The sequence below is a fragment of the Dendrobium catenatum genome, unplaced genomic scaffold (assembly GCF_001605985.2).
Source record: "Dendrobium catenatum unplaced genomic scaffold, ASM160598v2 fragScaff_scaffold_8, whole genome shotgun sequence".
In the NCBI taxonomy this organism is placed as follows: Eukaryota; Viridiplantae; Streptophyta; class Magnoliopsida; order Asparagales; family Orchidaceae; genus Dendrobium; species Dendrobium catenatum.
Genome location: NW_021318470.1, coordinates 347,665 through 369,295, shown reverse-complemented (window position 1 = coordinate 369,295; position 21,631 = coordinate 347,665). Strand labels below are relative to the sequence as shown.

At 34.5% G+C, this 21,631-nt stretch overlaps 1 protein-coding gene across 1 annotated transcript in view; it reads left to right on the top strand.

Moving 5' to 3' along the window:
* The first annotated feature begins 8,178 nt into the window (after positions 1 to 8,178).
* LOC110091937 (GTP-binding protein TypA/BipA homolog) overlaps positions 8,179 to 21,631 on the top strand; it is a 41,754-nt gene continuing 28,301 nt past the window's right edge. Inside the window, exons 1-8 of the mRNA XM_020816248.2 lie at positions 8,179 to 8,627; positions 16,029 to 16,103; positions 16,201 to 16,351; positions 17,860 to 17,928; positions 18,028 to 18,200; positions 18,756 to 18,890; positions 19,545 to 19,670; positions 20,650 to 20,748. Coding sequence (XP_020671907.1) covers positions 8,271 to 8,627; positions 16,029 to 16,103; positions 16,201 to 16,351; positions 17,860 to 17,928; positions 18,028 to 18,200; positions 18,756 to 18,890; positions 19,545 to 19,670; positions 20,650 to 20,748 — 1,185 coding nt within the window. The 5' untranslated portion in view covers positions 8,179 to 8,270. The remainder of the gene's footprint in view (positions 8,628 to 16,028; positions 16,104 to 16,200; positions 16,352 to 17,859; positions 17,929 to 18,027; positions 18,201 to 18,755; positions 18,891 to 19,544; positions 19,671 to 20,649; positions 20,749 to 21,631) is intronic.

The window sequence follows — 21,631 nt, the reverse complement described above, 5'->3', positions numbered from 1 at the left end:
TTAGTTAATGATCTAGTATTGTTTAAAAGTTTTGCACAAATTTGGTGTGGCTCATAAGAGATGAGATAATTTACAGAGAAAATCTAGGAAGTCGAAAATCACATGATCTAATATAGTTGAAATGATTTTTGCCAGTGTGAGTTGTAGCTTTATAAGTTATAAATGATGTATATTAATACGATATAGTGACTTCGCTAGGCTTAGTTGGGTTGGTGGGCAAGCGTGGTTGGGACCCCCCAACCTACGTTCGATTCCTCCTCAAGCAGCGCAACTCCATAAATTTGAAGAAAATAAGTGTGTGGTATGGCACCTGTAGGGCTGGTCGCCGCTAGGCCCACTGATGGATTAGTTACTCTGCCAAGCGCCTCCTCTACAGGGATGAAAACAGGTACATACCCCGTTCCAAATATATATAGTGGACACAAATTTTGAAAGAAGACTTTTATGGTAGGAAGTACAAATTTTGAGGCTTTGGAAATATCAACAAGGGATCATTGGTGATTTGCTCGATCGTTCTCCTTGTTAGAAGACAGATCAACGATCAAGAAGATAGTCATCAATCTTGATTGTGATGATAGGTATATATCTTATTGTCATTGGGGTCGATGACAGGCTTTGTTCTTGTTAGCAATGATGGGCATTAGCCTTAGCGATAATCATAGACACCAAACTAGTTGTCAACGTAGGCATTGAGTGCTATAGGTAAGGGCAAATTATTAGGTCCGGTCACCGGACCTATTTATAGGTCCGGACATCCAATAAAAATTTGCCACGTGGACTGCGCTTTGACTATGCGTTTTGACTGCGCTTTATCTCCGCTTTACATGCACTTTACCTACATTTTTTACTGCACTTTTTTTGACTCAAAGCGCAGTCCACATGGCAAACTTTTATTGGATGTCCGGACCTAGAAATAGGTCCAGTGACTGGACCTAATAATTTGCCATTGGCAAGAGCTTCAGATATGGTGTAACCACCTCTCGGTCATTAATGTGGATCTCTTATTAGGGTTGTGAGCTAATTAAATTATTCTCAATCTTTATCTTAGCCTTCCATTGAGTTGGCACTTTATTTGGGGCAGACATTTTTGAAAAAAAAAAATTTTTTTTGAGCTCTCCAAAATTACTCAAATTTGCATCTAGAGGCTTTTACATGTAATTTTATGTATAATGAAATAGTCGGCCTACTCCGAGGTAAAGTGGCCACAGAGGTGGGATGGTAGCTTATTTTTGAAGATTTGAAGTGTTTTTTCTTTTTTTATTTTTAAGATTTGGAATGACTTTAGGATAGCTTCTCTTTGAAGATTTATAGCGAGGACGAAGCAACTTCTATATAAAGACTTTCAATATGAGGGGCTAAACTATATAAAGTTTAATTTAAGTCCAAATAAGTTCAGAAATGACGCATAGAAGACTATAAAATAATGGGTCAACTGCTCTAGGGAGAGTTGCGGCACTTCCCTTTCTGTATTGTGTTGAGATTGGAGGAAGCGCTGTGCGATGAGCTTTCGGTTTATAGGAGTCTGGGGGAATCTAGAATATATGCCCGAGCACTGTGGTGCTCCAAAATTGGGCTTTGCGACATTGAGCACTAAAAGATTTTTTTGTATAATAAATATCCAAATCAATTGCACTCCTTCCTCGTTCCCTCAATGACACCTCCAAATTCAATGTTCAATTCAACTGTTTTGACTTGATTTGAAAGAGATAAATGCTTGATTTATGTAGTTCGAACTCTTTTGCATTTGTTTAGTATGCATTGAGAAGTATTTTATGTGTATGAAAAATATCTTCATGTGTTGTGAAGTGAGTTACAAGGGTTTGAATACATATAGGTGAAATTTGGAATTCCCCCGTGAAGCCCCTAGGTGTTGGGTGTTCTGATGCTTTGATGATGTGCTATCATATTTTTAGAATTTGAACTAGCGTTGTGGCGCTTAAATAGTGGCACCTAGGCATTAGGCAATTTTCTACACTTAAAAATATCATTTTAAACTATTCAAACGACTCAATTTGTTTGACAGCCAATTAAGAGAGAGAGAGAGAGAGAGAGAGAGAGAGAGAGAGAGAGAGAGAAGGATTTGAGCTACTTTGGGTAGCTATTAGTCGTCGATCCAGTTCTGAAAGTTGTTTGGAGCGAGGTAGATCACACTATGCATATCTCAGTTTTCGAAAATACGAAGTGTTTTCAATTTTTTGATTAAATTTATATTTTTGTTATCGAAAAATGAGGATAACTTTGCACTGGTAAAACTTTCACCATATAACTTTTTATATGCTATAGAAATTGAGATTCTAAATATTTTGAAAAGTTTATGCTACGTATTTTGAAATGTGTGTTTTTAAATTGAATAGAAAATAATTCAATCTTTAAAAAATAGTGTTGTAATACAAATAAAGTCTTAAAAACATTGTTATACACAATCTCTTATAATTTGGTGATGTTTTAAAAAATATGAATTTCTGCTCGGTAGTGTGTTATGTTGCCTTACCATTATAGTAAGTTGAAAAAATTTGCACTAAGTTTTTTTATACTTTAATGATTACACTAAAAAGCAAAAATGTGTTATATTAATTGAATAAAGTGAGTTTTGATATGAAAAAAATCTATTGGGAAATATAATGGGGCTAAAATTCCTTAAAACTCTATTTGAGATCAAAATTTTGAATATGAAAATATCTAAAATTATTCCTATTGGGAGTCATAAGCTGCCAGCAGTGGCGGAGCTAGAAATTTTATTTTGCAGGGGGAGGGGGCATAAATTAAACTAGTTATGTTTGTCGTCTCATCTAGAAGGTTAGAATACATTAAAATAGTTATGTTTGTCGTCTCATTGCTAAAGCCAAGAGGAGATGTAAGATCAAAATTAAGAATACAAATAACATAACCCTTATAGCTTAGAAGACGTAAATATTTACCACGGGCGAGAGAGGAGCGAATAGGAAAATAAAAGCCGTACTCGAGGTCTTGAGTCGTGAGAGAGGAGCAAAGGGAAAAACGAACCATTGATGCTTTTCATATGTTGAGAAAAAAGATATTTGTGACTTTTCTGGATTAATAAATAACTTTAAAATGAAGAATTATAAAAAATTAGAGCATGTTTCCTCATTGGCAAACTTGTTGCTCTATTAAGCCACTAAAACAATCAACTTTAAGACCCTTTAAGCCATTAAAACAATTAAATTAATAAATAACTTTAAGAAAAAAAAAAAAAAAAAAAAAAAAAATAACTTTAAGAACCTATTTTACCCCATTAGTCTTCTCTCTACAACTGAAGCATAGCATGGCTTATCAGTATTATAATTTAAATATTTGAATAACTATAATGCTTTTCTTACTTTGCCCCACACAATGAATCATTATATTATATTTGATAGTTTTGTAAAAATATTTAATAAAAGAAATGTTTGAAATTTTAGATAGTTATTTATGACATGATGGTTATTTTAGCTCACTACAATTTTGCATTCTATTTTTCAAGGTCTATGAAAGGGAAGAAATCTATTGAATAGATGTTCATAATCTTATTACTGTATATACATTTTGATGATAAAATGAAAAAGATTTGATGAATGAGTTTAATTCAACACTTTGGATATTTTTAACAGTTTTGTATTATGTTGTTATTTTAGAAGTTTAAATTGGAAAGTGAAATCTAAAAATAATAATAATCAAAATTAGATCTTGGGATTCGCTCGCTGCAAGCCAACATAATAAGACATGTCCCATCGGTGGGTCTTATTGGGTTGGTTTATGACACCCTCAACTTGTTATAGAAGGAGAAGGGGATAAACGGAAGGAGAGAGAAATTTGGAGGTTGTGGTGTAATGTTTGTCGATCGAGACAATTAAGGGAATTGTCGTACATGAGGTAGACTCCTAATATCTTATTTCTAATTTCAATTATGATATTTCTATGAAAAGATAAAGAGTAAAAATACTTTTTAATGAGTATAATTGACATTCGTCTCTATAATTTTTTGTATGTTGTAGAATGCTCTATTATGAATATTTTGATTATAAGAAATAAAGTTTTTATTTTTTTTGTTTCATGTATGTTATTTTTTTAGTATTTGCTATCAAAACATGCATTTATGAGGTCAGGTATAATTTCTTGAAAGTCTTAAAATAACGTCTTAAAGTTTTTACAAATGATTTTTTAAATGATGAAATTTAGAAAATGTGAATGCGATACATATGCATCAATCTTTGTATTGTGACATACATATGTTCATGATCATGCTCAGCGTTTTTTTATGCATGTTAATTTTGTAAAATTTTGCATATGCATTTATGATCATATGGCAGATGTTCTGATGTGGGATACTGATGATGTGCACTATAAACTCTGTTTTGTGGGCCCTACTTTCTATTATATTTTGCTTCCGATTGTAGTTTCATTTGTCCTAGTGAATGTGAGAGGTTATTTCTGGCCTAATGTACTTTACAGAGGTATGGGGGGTTCAAGATAGACATAAGTGAAAGTAAAGTTATAAAGAAGAATCAAGATGGTCTCATTCATTAATTCACTTAATGAAGGTAGATTGTGGGATGTATAAGTGGAAGTGGGGTTATAAGTAGGCATCATGATATACATATGATTGTATATTCCATTAAATAAAATAAATTGAAAATAAAAGATATTATGATAAATATAATAAGTTTAATTAAAGAAATGATGTTTTGAAAATAAGTATACTCCATTATTTCTATACAAGTATACTCTGATGCTTCTATGAAAAGTATGAAATGGAAGTACATATTTTGGTTTGTTCTGATAACCAGTACCTTCTGACATTCTTGTGAAAAAGCAAGAAAGATATACATCTGAGATAAGTAAACTATAACACGTCTCTATAAAAGTGATAGTTATTTTATGTTTTCTTAAACTTGACATTTAAAACTTTTATTTATAAATTTCAAGATATGAGTATTTAATTTTGTAATAAGACTTAGGAATAGCTATTGAGTTGAAATTATCATTCTATTGATGTTTAACATTTCAAGGAAAGGGCCTGATATAGTGAGGTTATGGGAAGCTGATCAGTAGGGACTAGGGATTTTCAGTCAAGGTATTTTTGTAATCCAATTTTTATGTTTTGATGCATGGAGTGAAATTACATTGGATTATTTGAATATTATTCTTTATGAAAAAAATGGAATGATGCCTCGTTATTTAAACTATTTTGTATTATTATATGGCTATGGTGTATTATATTATGGTTGAGAAATATGGGTTTAGGAATTTAAATATTTTGTATGATCTTGGGGCATCACACAATCTCCTTCTTTCTCTATTGCTTTCTTATACTCGCAAATCTCGATCACCTACACCACTTGTGCACTAAACACACACTTGACTTCATTTTCTTAGTCAACCCACTCGACCACCACTTGCTTTGATCTCCCGCTCTATCTTTCTGGTCCTTCATCTCATTCTCACTCGAAGTTAAATAAATGAAAACGTTTCTTCTTCTTTCAACACCAAATGATGGGACCGATACGCTCTTGTTTCCTTCGTCTTCAAACAATGGAACTGAATGTGACACCAAGCGACATAACAACTCCTTTGTCCCCTTTGTTGGTTTCATTTTCAAGCAATGGAACCAACGACTATAGGTTTGAGCTTGTCTTCCTTGACCCTATACAACAGGAATAATTATTAGTTCCGGACACCTGACATAGCTCTATATCCGGACACCAATAACATGTTGCCGCGTGCTCTTACTCTTTACCGCGCGGCCGACGACCCGACCAAGACCGAAACCTGGTATTGCTATGTTCGGGTATTACTAGGTATTGCTCGGTATTGCTAGGTATTGTTTGGTATTGCTAGATATTGCTTGACAATAACAAGAAATATCGCTCTGTCAAAATCAATACCTAACAATACCGAGCAATACCTAGCAATGTCGAGCAATACCTAACAAAACTGGGGTATTGCTAGGTATTGCTCGGTATTGGTCTTGACGGATTGATATTTCTCGTTATTGTCAACCAATACCTAGCAATGCCGAGCAATACTTAGCAATACCTAGTAATACCCCAGTATGCACAAATCAACCAATACATAACAATATTGGGTCTGGGTCGTCGGGACGCGCAGTAAAGAGTAAGAGCACGTGACGACATGTTATTGGCGTCCGGATGTAGAGCTATGTCAGGTGTCCGGACCTAATAATTATTCATACAACATAAGCAACATCGAGATATGACATGAATAATGCCCCAAACTAATACACTATAGTTGGATGTGCAACATAACTATAGTATTGGGCTTATAATTTGTAAATGCTCATTTTTGTTACCATTGCTTGTGATCAATGATGAAAATATATACTTTGCTTATAAACACTTATTATCTTATTTTTTATCTGCATTTATCCATCTTGAGTTGGTGCATAGAGTTAACGAGGAGAGCGTCCATAAGTCTATTGTACATACTTCCATCCAGTATATCCCAATAAGAATTGTAAAGATGAAAGTGGGCGCCATATTTTTTTAGGACTATGCCAAGGGAGTAATGGAAGCACGATTAGTTAAATTTTAGTTTATTCCATCACAAGAAACGATGAAGTCGCTTTATGACATTATTATAGAGTTATGAAGTGGCCAAATAATGTTGGAAAATAACCTAAAAGCTTATAATTAAAATTAGATGATATAACTACTCTTGTTTATAATTATTTTACATAGAGAATATCATGAGAGAAAATATGTGGAAGAGGAGAGTGGGAAGGAGCTTGCTACTGACCCAACCTTGGTCTTTTTTAACGCCGGAAATAATAAGTAACAAAAGAAGGATGTGAAGCATGAGTCAGAGGAGGATTTAGAAGACTTAAGGATCAAACACTTGTCATTGTATCTATAAATAAGAGGTTAGGGGATTAAGCCTTCCCATTGTTTATACAGATAAAGAGATGAAAGATTTAGTGGATCAACCCCTTCTCATTATATGTTTAGATAAGAAAGTATATAATGCAATTTAAGGTGGTCCATCTCTTAAATTTATAAGGAGCGATGCACAATGTATAAAGTTAAAAATAAGACTACAAAAGAGTAAGAAGTATATGAATATGGATTTCACATATTCATCGGGGAAAAGGCATAAGCTCATACATTTATATGCCATTGATCCTCTCAGCTTGATTAGTAATTATCAATTATCCTCCTTCAAGTCTTGGATGTTAGGACTGATTAAAAACTTCATAGAGAAGGAGATAGAAGTGGGCAGTGGAAACAAAATGTATTTCTTGGATTTACATACTCAAACAATTTGGTTAGATAGTATTACGAGAGTTCTTTTAATTTATTGAAAGCATAGCTTTAACATTTGAACAATCTTTCTACCAACCTCAATTTCTTTTTTTAAAGCATATTGATTCTTTATCTTACTTAATAAGAGAGTGAATTTGACGCTACTCAAAGACCTATAAATTTTTTATAATTGTACTAAATGAATAATTTGACTAATATTGTTACATCATCAGTCTCTATTTTCCAGAAGCCCACTAGAATGATTCATTTAAATAACTTGATGTAGGACTCATGCTGATGGAGAGGAGCAAATGTTCTTAAAATCTTGTGCTAATACTATATTTTTGAATAAACTAGAATAAAATTCATTGGATTGTATATATGATCTCATTTCATGTGATAGTTATGATATTGTCTAACTATATATGACCCCTCTTGCATCTCTATGTACATCTTGCAACGAATGATGAATTCATTATATAAGAGTTTTCCTAAATTGGTTGAACTATATGAGCTTTTTTGGCAAAAAATAAATACTTTTTTCACGCAAATCTCCTTGGACATGGAGAAGAACCACTACAAATAAGGTTCTAAGGGTCACATAAGGTAAATTATTTTAAAATTTTGAAATATTTAACTTATTTAAGTATTCTTTACACTTACAATTTGATGATTTGATTGTAGAGTCTATACACTACAACAAAATTATTCTATATATTTCAAATTCAAAATCATTCATAATTAGGTAAAAAATTTTAATTATTAAAAAAATTTCAAGCAAATATTTATATAAAATTAAATAATGATTATACTCCTTTAATTTCCACAATTATCGAGCACAGTCATATTTCCCTTTTAATAACCGTAACACTACTACCATCTTACTTCATTCCGCGGGACATTTTACCGCCAGGAAACCACGAGACCCTCGAACCCGAACTCGGAACTCATAAAAGCATTACCATGGCGGCTCGTCGAATCTCTTGGAAACGCCCGCCATAGAGCAGTAAAACAATGGCGTCTCTCCTCCTCCGCGGCCTCCGGTCTGCGGGGCGGCGCGCCTTCGCCTACAATTCTACCCCTTCACCGGTGGTGTTTCCCTTACATCGCTGGCACTTTGCCTCCCCTTCACCTTTCCGTCACTTTTCCGCCGCTTCTGTTTCACCGGTGTTTACCGCCGACGCTGCCTCCGCCGGGAGTTCCCTTGATCCTAGTCGTCTGAGGAACGTTGCGGTCATAGCACACGTAGATCATGGCAAGACGACTCTCATGGACCGATTGCTCCGTCAGTGTGGCGCCGACATCCCCCACGAGCGTGCCATGGATTCTATTAGCTTAGAGCGCGAGCGGGGAATCACTATTGCGTCTAAGGTATGATCGGCTGTCCATGTTTTGTATTGGCAATGATTCTTTATAGGGCTTTTAAAACCCCAAGTACTGCTGCTCAAGCTTATTTATTTAGGGGCTGTTTGGTAACAATATGAATGTAGGATTAACTAAGGTAGGATTTAGTAAGTCCTCTTCACTTGCCTGTTGCAACTGATGAGATTATACATGTAACTATAGAGCTAACTATATTTTACTTGTAGAGGTTTCTATTTTAATTTTGCGGTCTAAAATAATTTCGTTTTGCTGGATAGGAGGAAAATCTCTATCTATTGCTGTTTCGCCTTAATCCTTTCCACTAGCATGACGTTCTTGAGAAAATTTGTAGTGAAAATATTGCCATAGGAACCGTAGTGAAATTATCAAGACACATAAGGAAATCTAAGTAAAAAAAGAAGGCAAGAGAAGAAATTCTAGCAGATGAGTTCATGTCTGAGCATGGCCTCACTTTCGTCAGCAATACCATGCCCTTGGATCCAAAAACTAATCATATTTTAGAAGAAGAAGAGATGGAGGAACCCACAATTGTTTTAATGAGTCAAAGCAAAAGGTCATGCGAAGGTGTAAGTGATGTAGAACGAACATGCGAAGATGAATTACTTTAAGGACTTTGCACACTAAATGTTCCTAGAACAAATAATTATGTCTTAATGGTGAATTTAAACAACGCAATAAAACACAAAGAGCGGTAATAAAAGCTTAGGCTGAATCACACGCGTAAAAGTTAAGATCATAAAACAATCAAGTTAATCTAGCGTTGCATACATGATTGGTTTTCAACCATAAATCCCAATGCTAACAATAAGATTAGTTACTACAAAGAGATCCCTCACTCAACTCTTCTAATTACTAGGCTTTAGCGGAGAAGCATTAACGTTATTGTCATGAATCTACTAAGACCACAATTGAGAAGTACTACGAAGATAAAAGAGTCCGGGGAAGAGTTTACCCAAAGTAGTAGGGGATATGAAGCTAGACGTTGGCTGAAATTACTGGATAACAGCTCTCTAATTTCGGGAACCTTTAGGCAGTTGTGGGATTTTTCCGGCCAGCTAGACAACACTAGATCTCCTCAGGACAGCAACTAGGACAGATTCTGGACGGCTAGACAATGAGCTAGCTTGCTTTGGGCATCATGGCAGTGGGCTATTTTGCTCCTGGAAGCTTCTGAACAGACGACTGGGCTGTCCCTGACATCTGGACAGCAACCCAGCAGCTTCTAGAAAATCTGGGCAGCAAATAGAACATCAAATTTTAGGAGTTTCCTCCTTCTAGCCGCATGAGAGTTAGTGGGATAAGGTGGAGAATTGTGTGGCTAACAATTGAGGGAGCCTGGAGTAAATTCCCTTTGATTTCGGTTTAGGTTTGGAAAGAATTTATTTGAGGAGGAGCATAGGGGGAAATCTGAAATTAATTTTAGATTTAGGGAGTAATTATGGAGCAATTGATTTAGAAATTTGAATTTGAAATATGTGGAGTTTAGGAGGGAAAGTGGGGAGGGGATTGAATTAATTAGATCCTTAATTTGTGGGATCTAATTAATTAAATGGGGATATGGGTGGCCGGCCAAGGAGAGAGGAAGAGAGAGGGGTTGGGTATTATGGATGTGGGCCCAAGCAATTAAGGTGATTGAGGACATAAATATGAAATTAATTTTAGATTTATATTGATTGAGGACCTCTCCTAAATTAGAGGGGATCATTTAAGAGAGGATTTAAATTCAAATCTTTGAATTTTGAATTTTAAATCTCCTCCTAAATTGGTTGGCTAAATTAGAAAAGATTTTATGATGGAATTGAATTCAGATTTTTGGGAGCTATAGGGAAAAGGGGCCGGTGGTTTTGGTGGTGCCTAGGGGACGGCGGGTGGGGAAGTTGGGGTGCCGGCGGTTGGGGAGAGGCTGGGGAATTTCCGGCGGCTTGGAAGATGGGTGGTAGGCGGCGGGGTGTGGGAAGGGGGTGGGTGAAGGGATCGACGGATAGGAAGGTTGAAGTGGCCAGCGGCTAGGGGCTTTGGGTGGAGGAGGCCGGCGAGTGGGGAATTTGGGGAGGTGGAGCCGGCGGGTGTAGGGAGATGGGGAAGGGGATAGAGGTGAAAAGAAGAAGAAATAAACGAACCGCGATTCTCAGACTCTTCCAAAGATTGACGGGTATTGCATTCGCCCTCACCTAGGGCTCTCTTTCTCCTCTCAAAGCTCACACATTGAAGAAGATAAAAGCTGAAATTTTCATCAATAATCATTCATCGTCCCAAAATACAAATTACAAAACAACTAGCCTATAAATAGGCCTCATGAAAAGAAAAGAAATAAAAGACTAAGATGCCCTTCGGGCTACAACACTACATGACCACGCGTAAGGGTATAAAGGAAAAAAAAATAAAATAAACTAGTAAAAAAACATATAAATAAATAACTCAAGATCATAGCCGTTGATCTCCGATGTCCTCATCAGTAAGGAGAAGTAGGCATAACAAAAAATGATAGAAAAAGAGAGACCGAGTTATGCACTGAGCAAACATAATGATAAAGTTGAAAGAATAATACAAATAATTGATAAGATGTATTCGTTTACTATACCAGAAAGTCTCACTAAGCTGGGTAACATTCCTAAAATTTTTATGGAAGTTATTATTGAAGTTCACGAAGCTCTGATTAAAAGTAATGACTATAAAATAACATTGATGATTTGGGATAGTCTACTATCGTGGCTAGATTGAATACATTCTTAGTTGTCATCTAAAGTTCTTTTCTTATTTTGTCTGGTTGCCATAGTTCATTTGCCCTAACTGTCCTAACTGTTGTTATTATCTATTATTTGTCATTTTGATTTTCTTGCACTATTATGCTGTCAGTATTTAGTCATTCATGGTGTTCTATTTTTAATTTATTTGCTTAAAGTTATCTTTCATTAAGTTGAAGTTATTTTTTTTATTCTTATTTGGCAATGCCTCACTATCCTTATGGCATGTTGTTTTTAATTTATATCTTTTTAATACAAATGTAACAATGTCTGACTATCTTCATGATGAATTTTGTTAACTTATTGACGAACATGTTGAGTTGAATAATGCAATTAGTCAAATTATTCTAGTTCTCATCGGTGGTAGCAGTTCATCAGATGATGAGCTAAGTATTTGGAAACCTATGATTGATAGCTCGTACACTGACCAACAATATATAGATTATCTATTTTTGGGCATCCTTTATGTTTATATGACTGTTTTAAACTTCCATCTAAAGCATTTTATCAGTTGAAAGATATATTAGTTAGTCAATATTTGTTTCGGGACACAAGATACATGTTAGCTGAGAAACAATTTGCCATTTTTCTAAGAGGCATTGCGCATGCTCACAGTCATAGATAGTTGTGTGAGTTCTTCTAGCACTCTCTCGAAACATTTAGTTGGTAGTTTAATTTGATCCTCCGTACAATAGTTTCCTTATCTAATAAGTTCATTAGCTTGTCAGGTGTAGAAGAAAAATGTCATCCTTTATATATTTAAATGTTCATTTTTTATCTATTATTTGAGAATGCAATAGGAGCCATCGACGAGACCCACATTCTTGCACTTGTTATCAGACAACTGTAGAATTGATACCGCAACAGTAAAGGGCTCACATCTCAGAATGTCATGGTCGCAGTTTCATTTGATAGACAATTCGTCTATATTAGATCTAATTAGGAAGGATTAACGACTGATATGAGAGTCTTACAATGGGTAGTGGAGGAGGGTAATTTTAGAGTGCCATTTGATAAATATAAGTTGGTTGATTTTGGCTGCGTAAACACGGATAAACTAATAGCATTATTCAGAGGATACCAATATCACTTAAATGAATATTTTGGTGAAATTTCTCGTAGGTGCTTTGCTGTGCAGGTGCTATACAACCATCGTCATACACAGCTATGTAATATGGTGGAGAGAAATTTTGGTATATAGAAAGAAAGATTCCAAGCAAGGTTTAAAATTGCGTAATTAAGCCTCGAGGCAGTTTTCGTCCGTGAGGCGAGGCGTAAGCCTCGAGGCGGTCTGAGGCGTAAGCCTCACAGACACAAAATTGCGTAAATGAAAAATTAAGGAATTTAGCAGGAAAATAATAGCAATATTGTATCTTACAATGAAAACATCTAAATGATATATGAAAATAGTGGAAAGTAAGAAAGTAGATGCAATAAAATCATGTCCCAAAGTACAAAATCACAAAATATTAGTTTAACAAAACTCCCAAAATACAAAAAACATATAAAATGCAATCATATCCCATCACAAGCATGTACTGAACGGACGAATGAAAGAAAGCCGAATCAGGAGTTATTCAAGCTTTCGTTACTGCACGTCAAAGTCAAGGCCACAACACCGCGTACCTGCTCTTCCGACCTAACCGATGCCTGAACGTTTCCTGCACTCGCAACTTCGGCTTCGTTTCTTTCCCTGCGTCGTCTCCTTCCGACTTCGTCTCCTACACTCACGGCTTCGTCTCCTTCCCTCACAGCTTCGTCTCTTTCCCTCACGGCTTCTCCTCTAGTTCGCCTTTCAATTCTTACAGGAAGCCCTAATCCTATATGCGAATACACTGACACGAATCAGTTGCGGCGTATTTACATATATACCGAAGAAAATATTTTGAGGCGGTGCCTCATACTGCCTCGAGGCGATACGCTTTAATGCGTACGCCTCACCCATAATTGCGCAATTACACAATTGAGGCGCGCCTCACACAGGGTGAGGCGTACGCCTCAATCATTGTCCAAATTGCATGCGCCTCGAGGCGCTTTTGGACAGAATTGCGCCTCTTATTGCGCAATTTTAAATAGAGATTCCAAGTGTTGATGCAAATACAAAAATTTCATCTAACGGTTCAAGCCAATATTGTGCTTGCATGTACAATCTTCCATAATTTTATTGGTACCACGGGCATGATGTATATTTCAACATGGCATAAATTAAAATGCATCATGATAGTGATTTGATGAAGTTCATGTCAATAATGAAGACCCAAATTTGTATGCAGGAGTTGGAGAGAGAATGCAAGGTGATGCCCTGAGACATTCAATCACAATAAATATGTGGCAATAATGTGTAATTCACTATCTTGTTAATGTTAATATCATTAATTTCTTAAAACTGAAGTTCTAACATATTATCCCACTTATAGTCAACAAGTCATCAAAGTCGTTCAATTGGATAACATGCAATATTTGGAATATGAAAAAAGCAATTTAAATTTATAGGCAATTCTTGTCTATCTAGTTTTTGTATTTGTAATATTATTTTGATGTATTTGCATTATAACCATCGTTATTGTACTTTAATTGATCTATAAAAATATCATATGTATTAACCGCCTTAAATTCTGAATTGCATTGTCAAACAATCACAAAAGATTGATCAAGATTTTACTTCTTGCCAAATAGTTTTCAGGATTTAGAGAATTTACGAAATCCTACTTAAATGAAATCTTTGGTGCAATCAAACATGCCCTTAGGATTTGGTAAATCCATGATTTACCTAGAAAACGGGAATCTTCCGTGAAATGAGGCTTACATTTACCACGAGATTTAAATTTACTTTTTTTTGGCATTTGGTTGGATTTAGCTCAAATCCGCCCCAAATCTAGGTTAAATCTGGCATCCAAACAGGCCCTTAGTTTATCTTCAGAGGATTAAAGCCTAAAAACTTTTTGGCATGACAACTATTAAATACTTGCTAAATCGGGAGAATTAGTTTGACTTTTTTTTTTAGGATTTAACATTTGTATGGGCAAAAAATCATTGAATCTCTTGAATACCGTGAATAATGTAATTTAACAAATATTGCATTTAGCTAGCAACTAGGCTTAATCAACGTTTATCAAAATAATAGGATTTCAAGTCTCTGAACTCAGATCATAAATTCCTCACAAAATGAGGGCGAAATCTCTGGGTAGTGTCTTATCTACAAACCCATCTGCCTTCCAAAATTTACCCCGGAACTTATTCAGTTAAAACTCCCTCGCTGAATAATAAACAAAAAAGCGCTGCGGGGAGACCGGGGCCGAATTTTCGGAGCCCACACTAACACAGGATACCAAACAACCCGTTATTTATTGTTTATGTAGAATTCAATTTTTAACCCAATCCAACTATATTACGTGAGATGCTAATCATCTAAACACAAAACTTCATTATTGAACATAAATATTGTAGTCATTATTTATCAAAAGAGAAAATTACCAAATTTATCCCTAAATTATTTAGGGCGCATTTGTTTTGATCTTAGATTTTCTTATGCTGACGTGCATACGTACCATAAAATTTATATATATTTATATATCTAATGCCTAAATCTTTATATTAACTTATATAAAATCATAATATTTAAATCACATAAAAATTACCTCTAATATTAACTTATCTAAAGTGATATACCCTTTCATACTTTCATTTGGATGTGGTTTTTATTATGGTATTACATAGGTAAATTTAAAGATTTAAGTGTTATATATTTAAATAAATAAAAATTATGTGACATGTATGTAAATCTCACATTTTGATTTTGAACCTAACTAAATTATCCTGTTAACTAAATTATACCGATATCACTTAAATGAATATCATGGTGAAACTCTTTTGGTCTCTTCTAAATTTAGCTTAAATTCTACTAAGATAGGATACCAAACAACCCCTTAATTTTTAATAGAACTTAATCTTTAGTTCAACCTAACTAAATTATGTGAGATATTAATGATCTAAATATAAACTCTTATTATTGAATGTAAAAGGTTTCATAGTTATTTATCCAAAAATAATATCAATTTTTCCTCGAAATATTAAGAGTGTGTTCATTTTGACCTCAAAAATTTCTTATCATCCAATTTAATCCCTCAAGCTATTAGAACTCATTTGATAAGCTGGTGGACCAAATTGGAGAATAAGAAATATTTAGGGTTGTGTGTGTGCGTGCGCGCGCATGTGTGTGGGTTTGTATGTTATGAGGAAAGTTGATACAATAACTTGAAGTTAATTTTTATATAAGCCACGAAATAATTTGTTAAGTAGCACTTTATGAAGCTTTAAATGAGTTAGTTGTTAATTAACAGTCACATATGTTCATTAATTTAAGTAAATGAACAAGTCAATGCTTAGGTTGCTCATTAATATATCAAGCTTTTCAAATCTTTTCAAACTTGTTTGATTATCAAAGTAAATGAATATAAATGAGCCTTAAACAAATGAGTATCTAGCTATTCATTGCACCAAGTAGTTAACCTAAACTCCTAATTATTTCTTTCTTGCTTGAAATATCATGGACTATTATGATTTGGCCATTTAATGGAATTACCTAGCATGGAAAAGATAAAGTAGTCTTTTGAGTTACTCACACTAAGATTCGCTTTTGTTGTAGGTTACTTCAATTACATGGAATGACATTGAACTCAACATGGTTGATACTCCTGGCCATGCCGATTTTGGTGGGGAAGTATGTTTTCCATGGTCAATTTGAATTCAAATTATTTATGGAACCAGAAAATATATTTTGATCAGGTTAGTAACTAACTGCAATGTGTTGTTCTTAGGTTGAACGAGTTGTTGGGATGGTTGAAGGTGCTGTGTTAGTTGTTGATGCAGGGGAGGGCCCACTTGCACAAACAAAATTTGTTCTTGCAAAAGCTTTGAAGTACGGACTACGCCCTATTCTCCTTCTGAACAAAGTTGACAGACCCTCAGGTACACTGTATGCACACAATCTTAGGTTGCATTATGGTTACATTACTAAGCTGTCCTTCTTTTATGAACCAGAGGATCATGGAATGATATATTTTTCTTAAGTAGCACACTAGCACAATAAAGTAAACACTGATAATTTCTGTCATGTGGTTGTCACCATTTCTAGTGTAATGCTTTGCTGATTAAGAGATTTATTTCAGAAACAATATGTCCGAGTATGTTTATTAGCCATAAATTAGGAAAACTTAAAATAGCTAATGAAGCTTATGCTCAGGCTTCTTGGAAGTTGCAACTTTTATTTCTGAAAAAAAAATGCGTACCAAATTGGCGCCTGAAATAGAAAATGTTTACGGTTTAACGTACTTGCAATTTGACTTGCGAGCATATTTAGAAAATTCAAGTCTATCTTATTTGTAAAGACTCAGTTTGATTTTGCCTCATTTTATATTTGAATTATGGCAATGCAGCATTAAAAGCTGATTTAATGTGTCATAAGTAATGTATATGCTGATGCAATAGCCATAGAAAAATAAAACCATTAAGAAGTTGTTATTTGAAAGGAAATTAATATTTAGACTAATGTAATCGAATCTTTATGCAAAAGATATGGTAATGCAGAAGAGGACATGACTTTTAGAGGTAAAGTTGGTTGTTTAAAAATAGGGGAAGGTCTTAGAAATATGTTGCAATTACAGGTAAATTTAATACAATTGCAATTATATCATGTTATGCAGATTCCAATTTTGGGTAACAAAGAAATATTTATAGTTAAATTGAATTTGATGGTGATAGTAATAGGAGTATTAAGTTTAATGTGTATGGTAAAACTAGAAAGTGTATACTAAAGAGGCTATAAATAGCACTTATTGAAGATAAGATAGTGAAAAATAGGCAAAAGTAAATTGGGGGAATGTAATGAAGGGCTGACGATGGACAAATAAAACAAATTAAATAGACTTGCAGTGGAAAATTATGCATAGATTAAAGATAACATGGATAGAACATTTTAAAAAAATCGTTCAAATAGAGTTAATAGCTCATTTTGAACTCAACTGGAGTCTGGAGGTAGTTAATGATAAATCGCTGGAGTTGTACCAATGATGATGATGTGAATGCAATGGAAATCTATTGACTTTAGTATTTCTTCTGATACATTAACTAAAAGCATGCGTTATTTCTCTTGTTTCTCAATGAGGAATGGTTTTTTTCTTTATTTAGATTAAATGTGAAGAATAGCTAGAAAAAAAAAAGTTAAGAGCACCTTGATTGCTCTAATCTATGACTTCTGTGAGCATGTTATGGAGAATTTATATTTATTTGTCCTCTGGTTTAATTAATTGTGATTTCTGGGATAAGAAACTCATGCAACCTTGGTTTAGTTTGGTGATTACCATTATCTATCCTGTATCTATTATCGTAGCATTTTAACTGCTGATTTGTTAAATGCATGATAATCTCGATGCAGCTTTTGGATAATTGCTTTTCTACTTTAATTTATTTTTCAACAGTTTCCGAGGAGACTTGCAATGAGGTTGAGAGCTTGGTCTTTGATCTATTTGCAAATCTTGGTGCTACAGGTGCAAATATGATTTGTTATTTTATTTGGTATGGACATGTAATTGAAGATGTTTCTGTTTGAAGTTAATTCCGAAATGACTCTGAATTTTGTTTCACAGAGGAACAGCTGGATTTTCCTGTTCTTTATGCGTCTGCCAAAGAGGGATGGGCTTCTTTGACATATACAAAAACTCCGGCTGATGATAATAGAAATATGTCAGCTTTGCTGAATGCCATTATACAGCATGTTCCTTCTCCCTCTGCAAATTTGGATGCTCCTTTCCAGATGCTGGTTAGTGTTGATATAATCAGATATATGAGATTAGATGCCTAATATTTTTGTTTAGAAAGTTTTGGTAAGGTTGTGAAAGGTTTAGGTTATCTTAATTTTTCATTTTTTGTGGGGATGAAAATATCAACTTTGGCCAACTTATATGATGATTTTGATTGATGTTTGTAAAGTTGAGTTTCTATTTGAAGATTGAGTTATGTTCCAAGTTTGTTTCAGTTTAACTTTGATTTCAATGTTCAACTCATTCTGTGCAATCCTTACTGGCCTGTTCAAGCTATTGTTCTGTAGATTTTATTTAGTAAATATTAAAGAACGCATGGACCATCATCACCAAACTTATCTTACAGATGTTAGTAATATTCTACTATGGTCTCTAAAACATCTTTGATATGTATCTGAACACTTTTATAGATAGATAATTTATTGATTACTTCTATGAACCTTCTTACTTGGAAACTAGTTTGTTTTGATTTTGTATACTTGCAGGGTTGCCCTGTTGTTCTTTTGTAAAGTCATGGATTTTGCTTTTTCTTTTTTTTTTTGTGATTCATGCAGGTCTCGATGATGGAGCGTGATTTTTATCTAGGCCGAATATTAACTGGACGTGTGTCATCAGGAGTGATACATGTTGGAGATAGGATACATGGGCTCCGTTGTACAAGTGGAGTTGAGAAAATTGATGAAGGCAAGGTTTGTTTACTTGATCTTATCATTTACTGTGAAGCACATTATGATGAAGTCTTCCGGCTTTATCTTTTAATGAAAATTTAATAGGTCAGTGTTGTACATGCATTGACAATTTCATGCACTCACGAAAAAGGGAAGTTATTTATTAGGTGTAACCGTAGCTTTAAGAACTAGCTTCAAATGTCCCTTATTTTTGTGTTTCAAAATTCCAAGATTTCTTTGAAGCTTATGAGCTTCAAGCTTGTTGAATTGCAAGCTTATGCTTCTAAGTTCGAAGCTCACTTCTTGTTTCATATCATATCATCAAAAACTTATATTTCATCATATCCATCTCTGCATACAAAAAAGGCATATCATTAAAAGCTTATACTTTATCAGGGGGTTAATAACTGTATGTCACACATGAAAGTGAGAGTAGTCATACATCAAACGTGAAGCAAGAGTTAAGTTCCCCATGAATTAGTTGTGGCCTTGCCCATTAACTTAAACTAATGTATTAAGCATAATATGTGCCCTATGCCTTTGGTATTCTATCTTCTAATAGGCACCACACTTCATGCTCGCACCGTTTTGAACATTGGATGGCATAATGCCCAATAAGCTTGTCAACTTACAAGTTGTGATAAATAATATTTATATTGTATGCCATACGTGCAGGTTACTAAACTTATGAAAAAGAAGGGCACAAATGTTGTTCCCATTGACAGCGCCGGGGCTGGTGATATAATTTCTATTGCCGGTCTTGCAAGTCCATCAATTGGCCACACAGTGGCAAATGTTGAGGTAAACATATTGTACTGATGCGGCTATATGTTTTATTTAACTAATACATTGTGCATACATATTATATGAGATGGATGCATTCCTACAATGTTTTACTAATTTGATATATAAACTCTCTCCCACCCTTCCTCGATGCACTCGAGTGGACCACAACATTTTTATTCTCCTTCTTTATTTATTTGTTTATGTAGGTAAATAGATATGATAAAACTTTGAAAAGCAATGACATTTCATTGCAACCTGACTTGTATGAACAGATAGAAGAATTCCTCCTCTCTTGGTGCATGCATTTGATTGGACTAAAATCTTTTTCTATCTCTCTCTCCCGATCCATGGGGTTGTTTGTTTTGAATAAAGTTGACTATTTATTAAATCACATGTTGATTAATACTTCATTCATGTTCTTTTGTTCTAAAATTGTCATGCTCAACAATCCAATGTAGGCTAAGAAGTTTTAATAGCTACTTTATGCATATCTTAGGATTTATGAATGTATTCCCTTTTAACATGCCATATGAGGACATAGTAAAGAACTGAAGTTAGTCTTTCTAGCTAACATCTGGAAAAGATAGCTTATTAACTGTAAATGGTCCCAGTTCCAATGGTACAGCTGTTTCCTGTACAATGTCATAGTTTTCATCTTTAACATTCATGACCTGCCTTTCATTCTCTGCTAAAGGTCTTATATCACTAGCTGTTGGAAGTTGGTTTGAAGTTTTGCGGGCTAGATCAATTTTGAGAAGTCCTATAATGTGTTCGAATATTATCATTCTAGGCTGATTAGTTAGATTTTAAATAATTCTATATACTGCTTTGTTAATTGATATTATGTCTTTTTTCTTCCGTACTTGTTTAATTTTCTTTTTCCCTAGTTGTATGAAACCCAAGTTAGTTACGCACCTTCTACATTTCACAGTCTTCAATAATGTTAATTAGCTTTTTTCCTCACTGAAATATTGATTCTGAAATTAATCATCAGGTGATGACTGCATTGCCAACTGTCGAGTTAGATCCGCCAACAATTTCCATGACGTTCAGTGTTAATGATTCTCCATTAGCTGGTCACGACGGGACTCATGTCAGTGGCATTTTCTTTGCTTATCTTTTGGAAAATTTGAATATATTCATGTTGGTCCTTTCTGCTTAATTGTAATGACTACGTTCTAATTTGTTTACCATTGAACTTATTATCTTATTTTTCTTTTTCTTAGTCCAAAGAATTTATGTTTTGATTCATAATATTTTACTCAAGTGTTTGGAAATGCATTAGATTCTGTAGACAATCCAGGATCTTTCTCTAATACACTGACTGAAAACTCTTAAGAATGAGCATTTTTTTTCCCTTCACGAGTACTCCATCCTTCAAACTTTGATGCGCTTTGGTTGCAGTCCGAGTTCCTTTTTTGGGAGATTGATTTTGTCCAAATTCTGGATTATTCCCTCTATTTTTTAAGTTAATTTTTTTTAACCCTGACAAAGTTTGTTAACTATATATATTGCTAAATCTCAACAGTTTTTGAAGATGATATCCGACTCAAATCTATTCAGATTGTTTCTTAATTAAACCCTTAAAAATCTCCTTAATGCATTTAATTACTGCATCTAGGTCTTATAAAATGAAAATGAAAATTTGCATGGCATGGTTGATTCTTGGTTCTCCGTATTTTTTTCTTTTACTTAGTTTCTCTTGTGAAGAAACTAGTGGGAAGCTTTCTGGTGGTCTGGTGGGAGTCTCTCAATATTGCTAATGAGGGATCTTGACAGCTGACATGGAGGTCAGTGGGACCTAGGAAGGTACACGGTGATTGAAGTTTTGGGTCCAGAGGTAGCCAACGATGAGATAGCTGGAGGGTGTGCTTGATGGTTAGATCTGTCAGTGTGGAGAGCATGATATTCATCAAGTTAAGTCCAATGGTGTCCAGTTGATGTCCCAAGTTTGGGATTGAGAGCTTGATGATGGC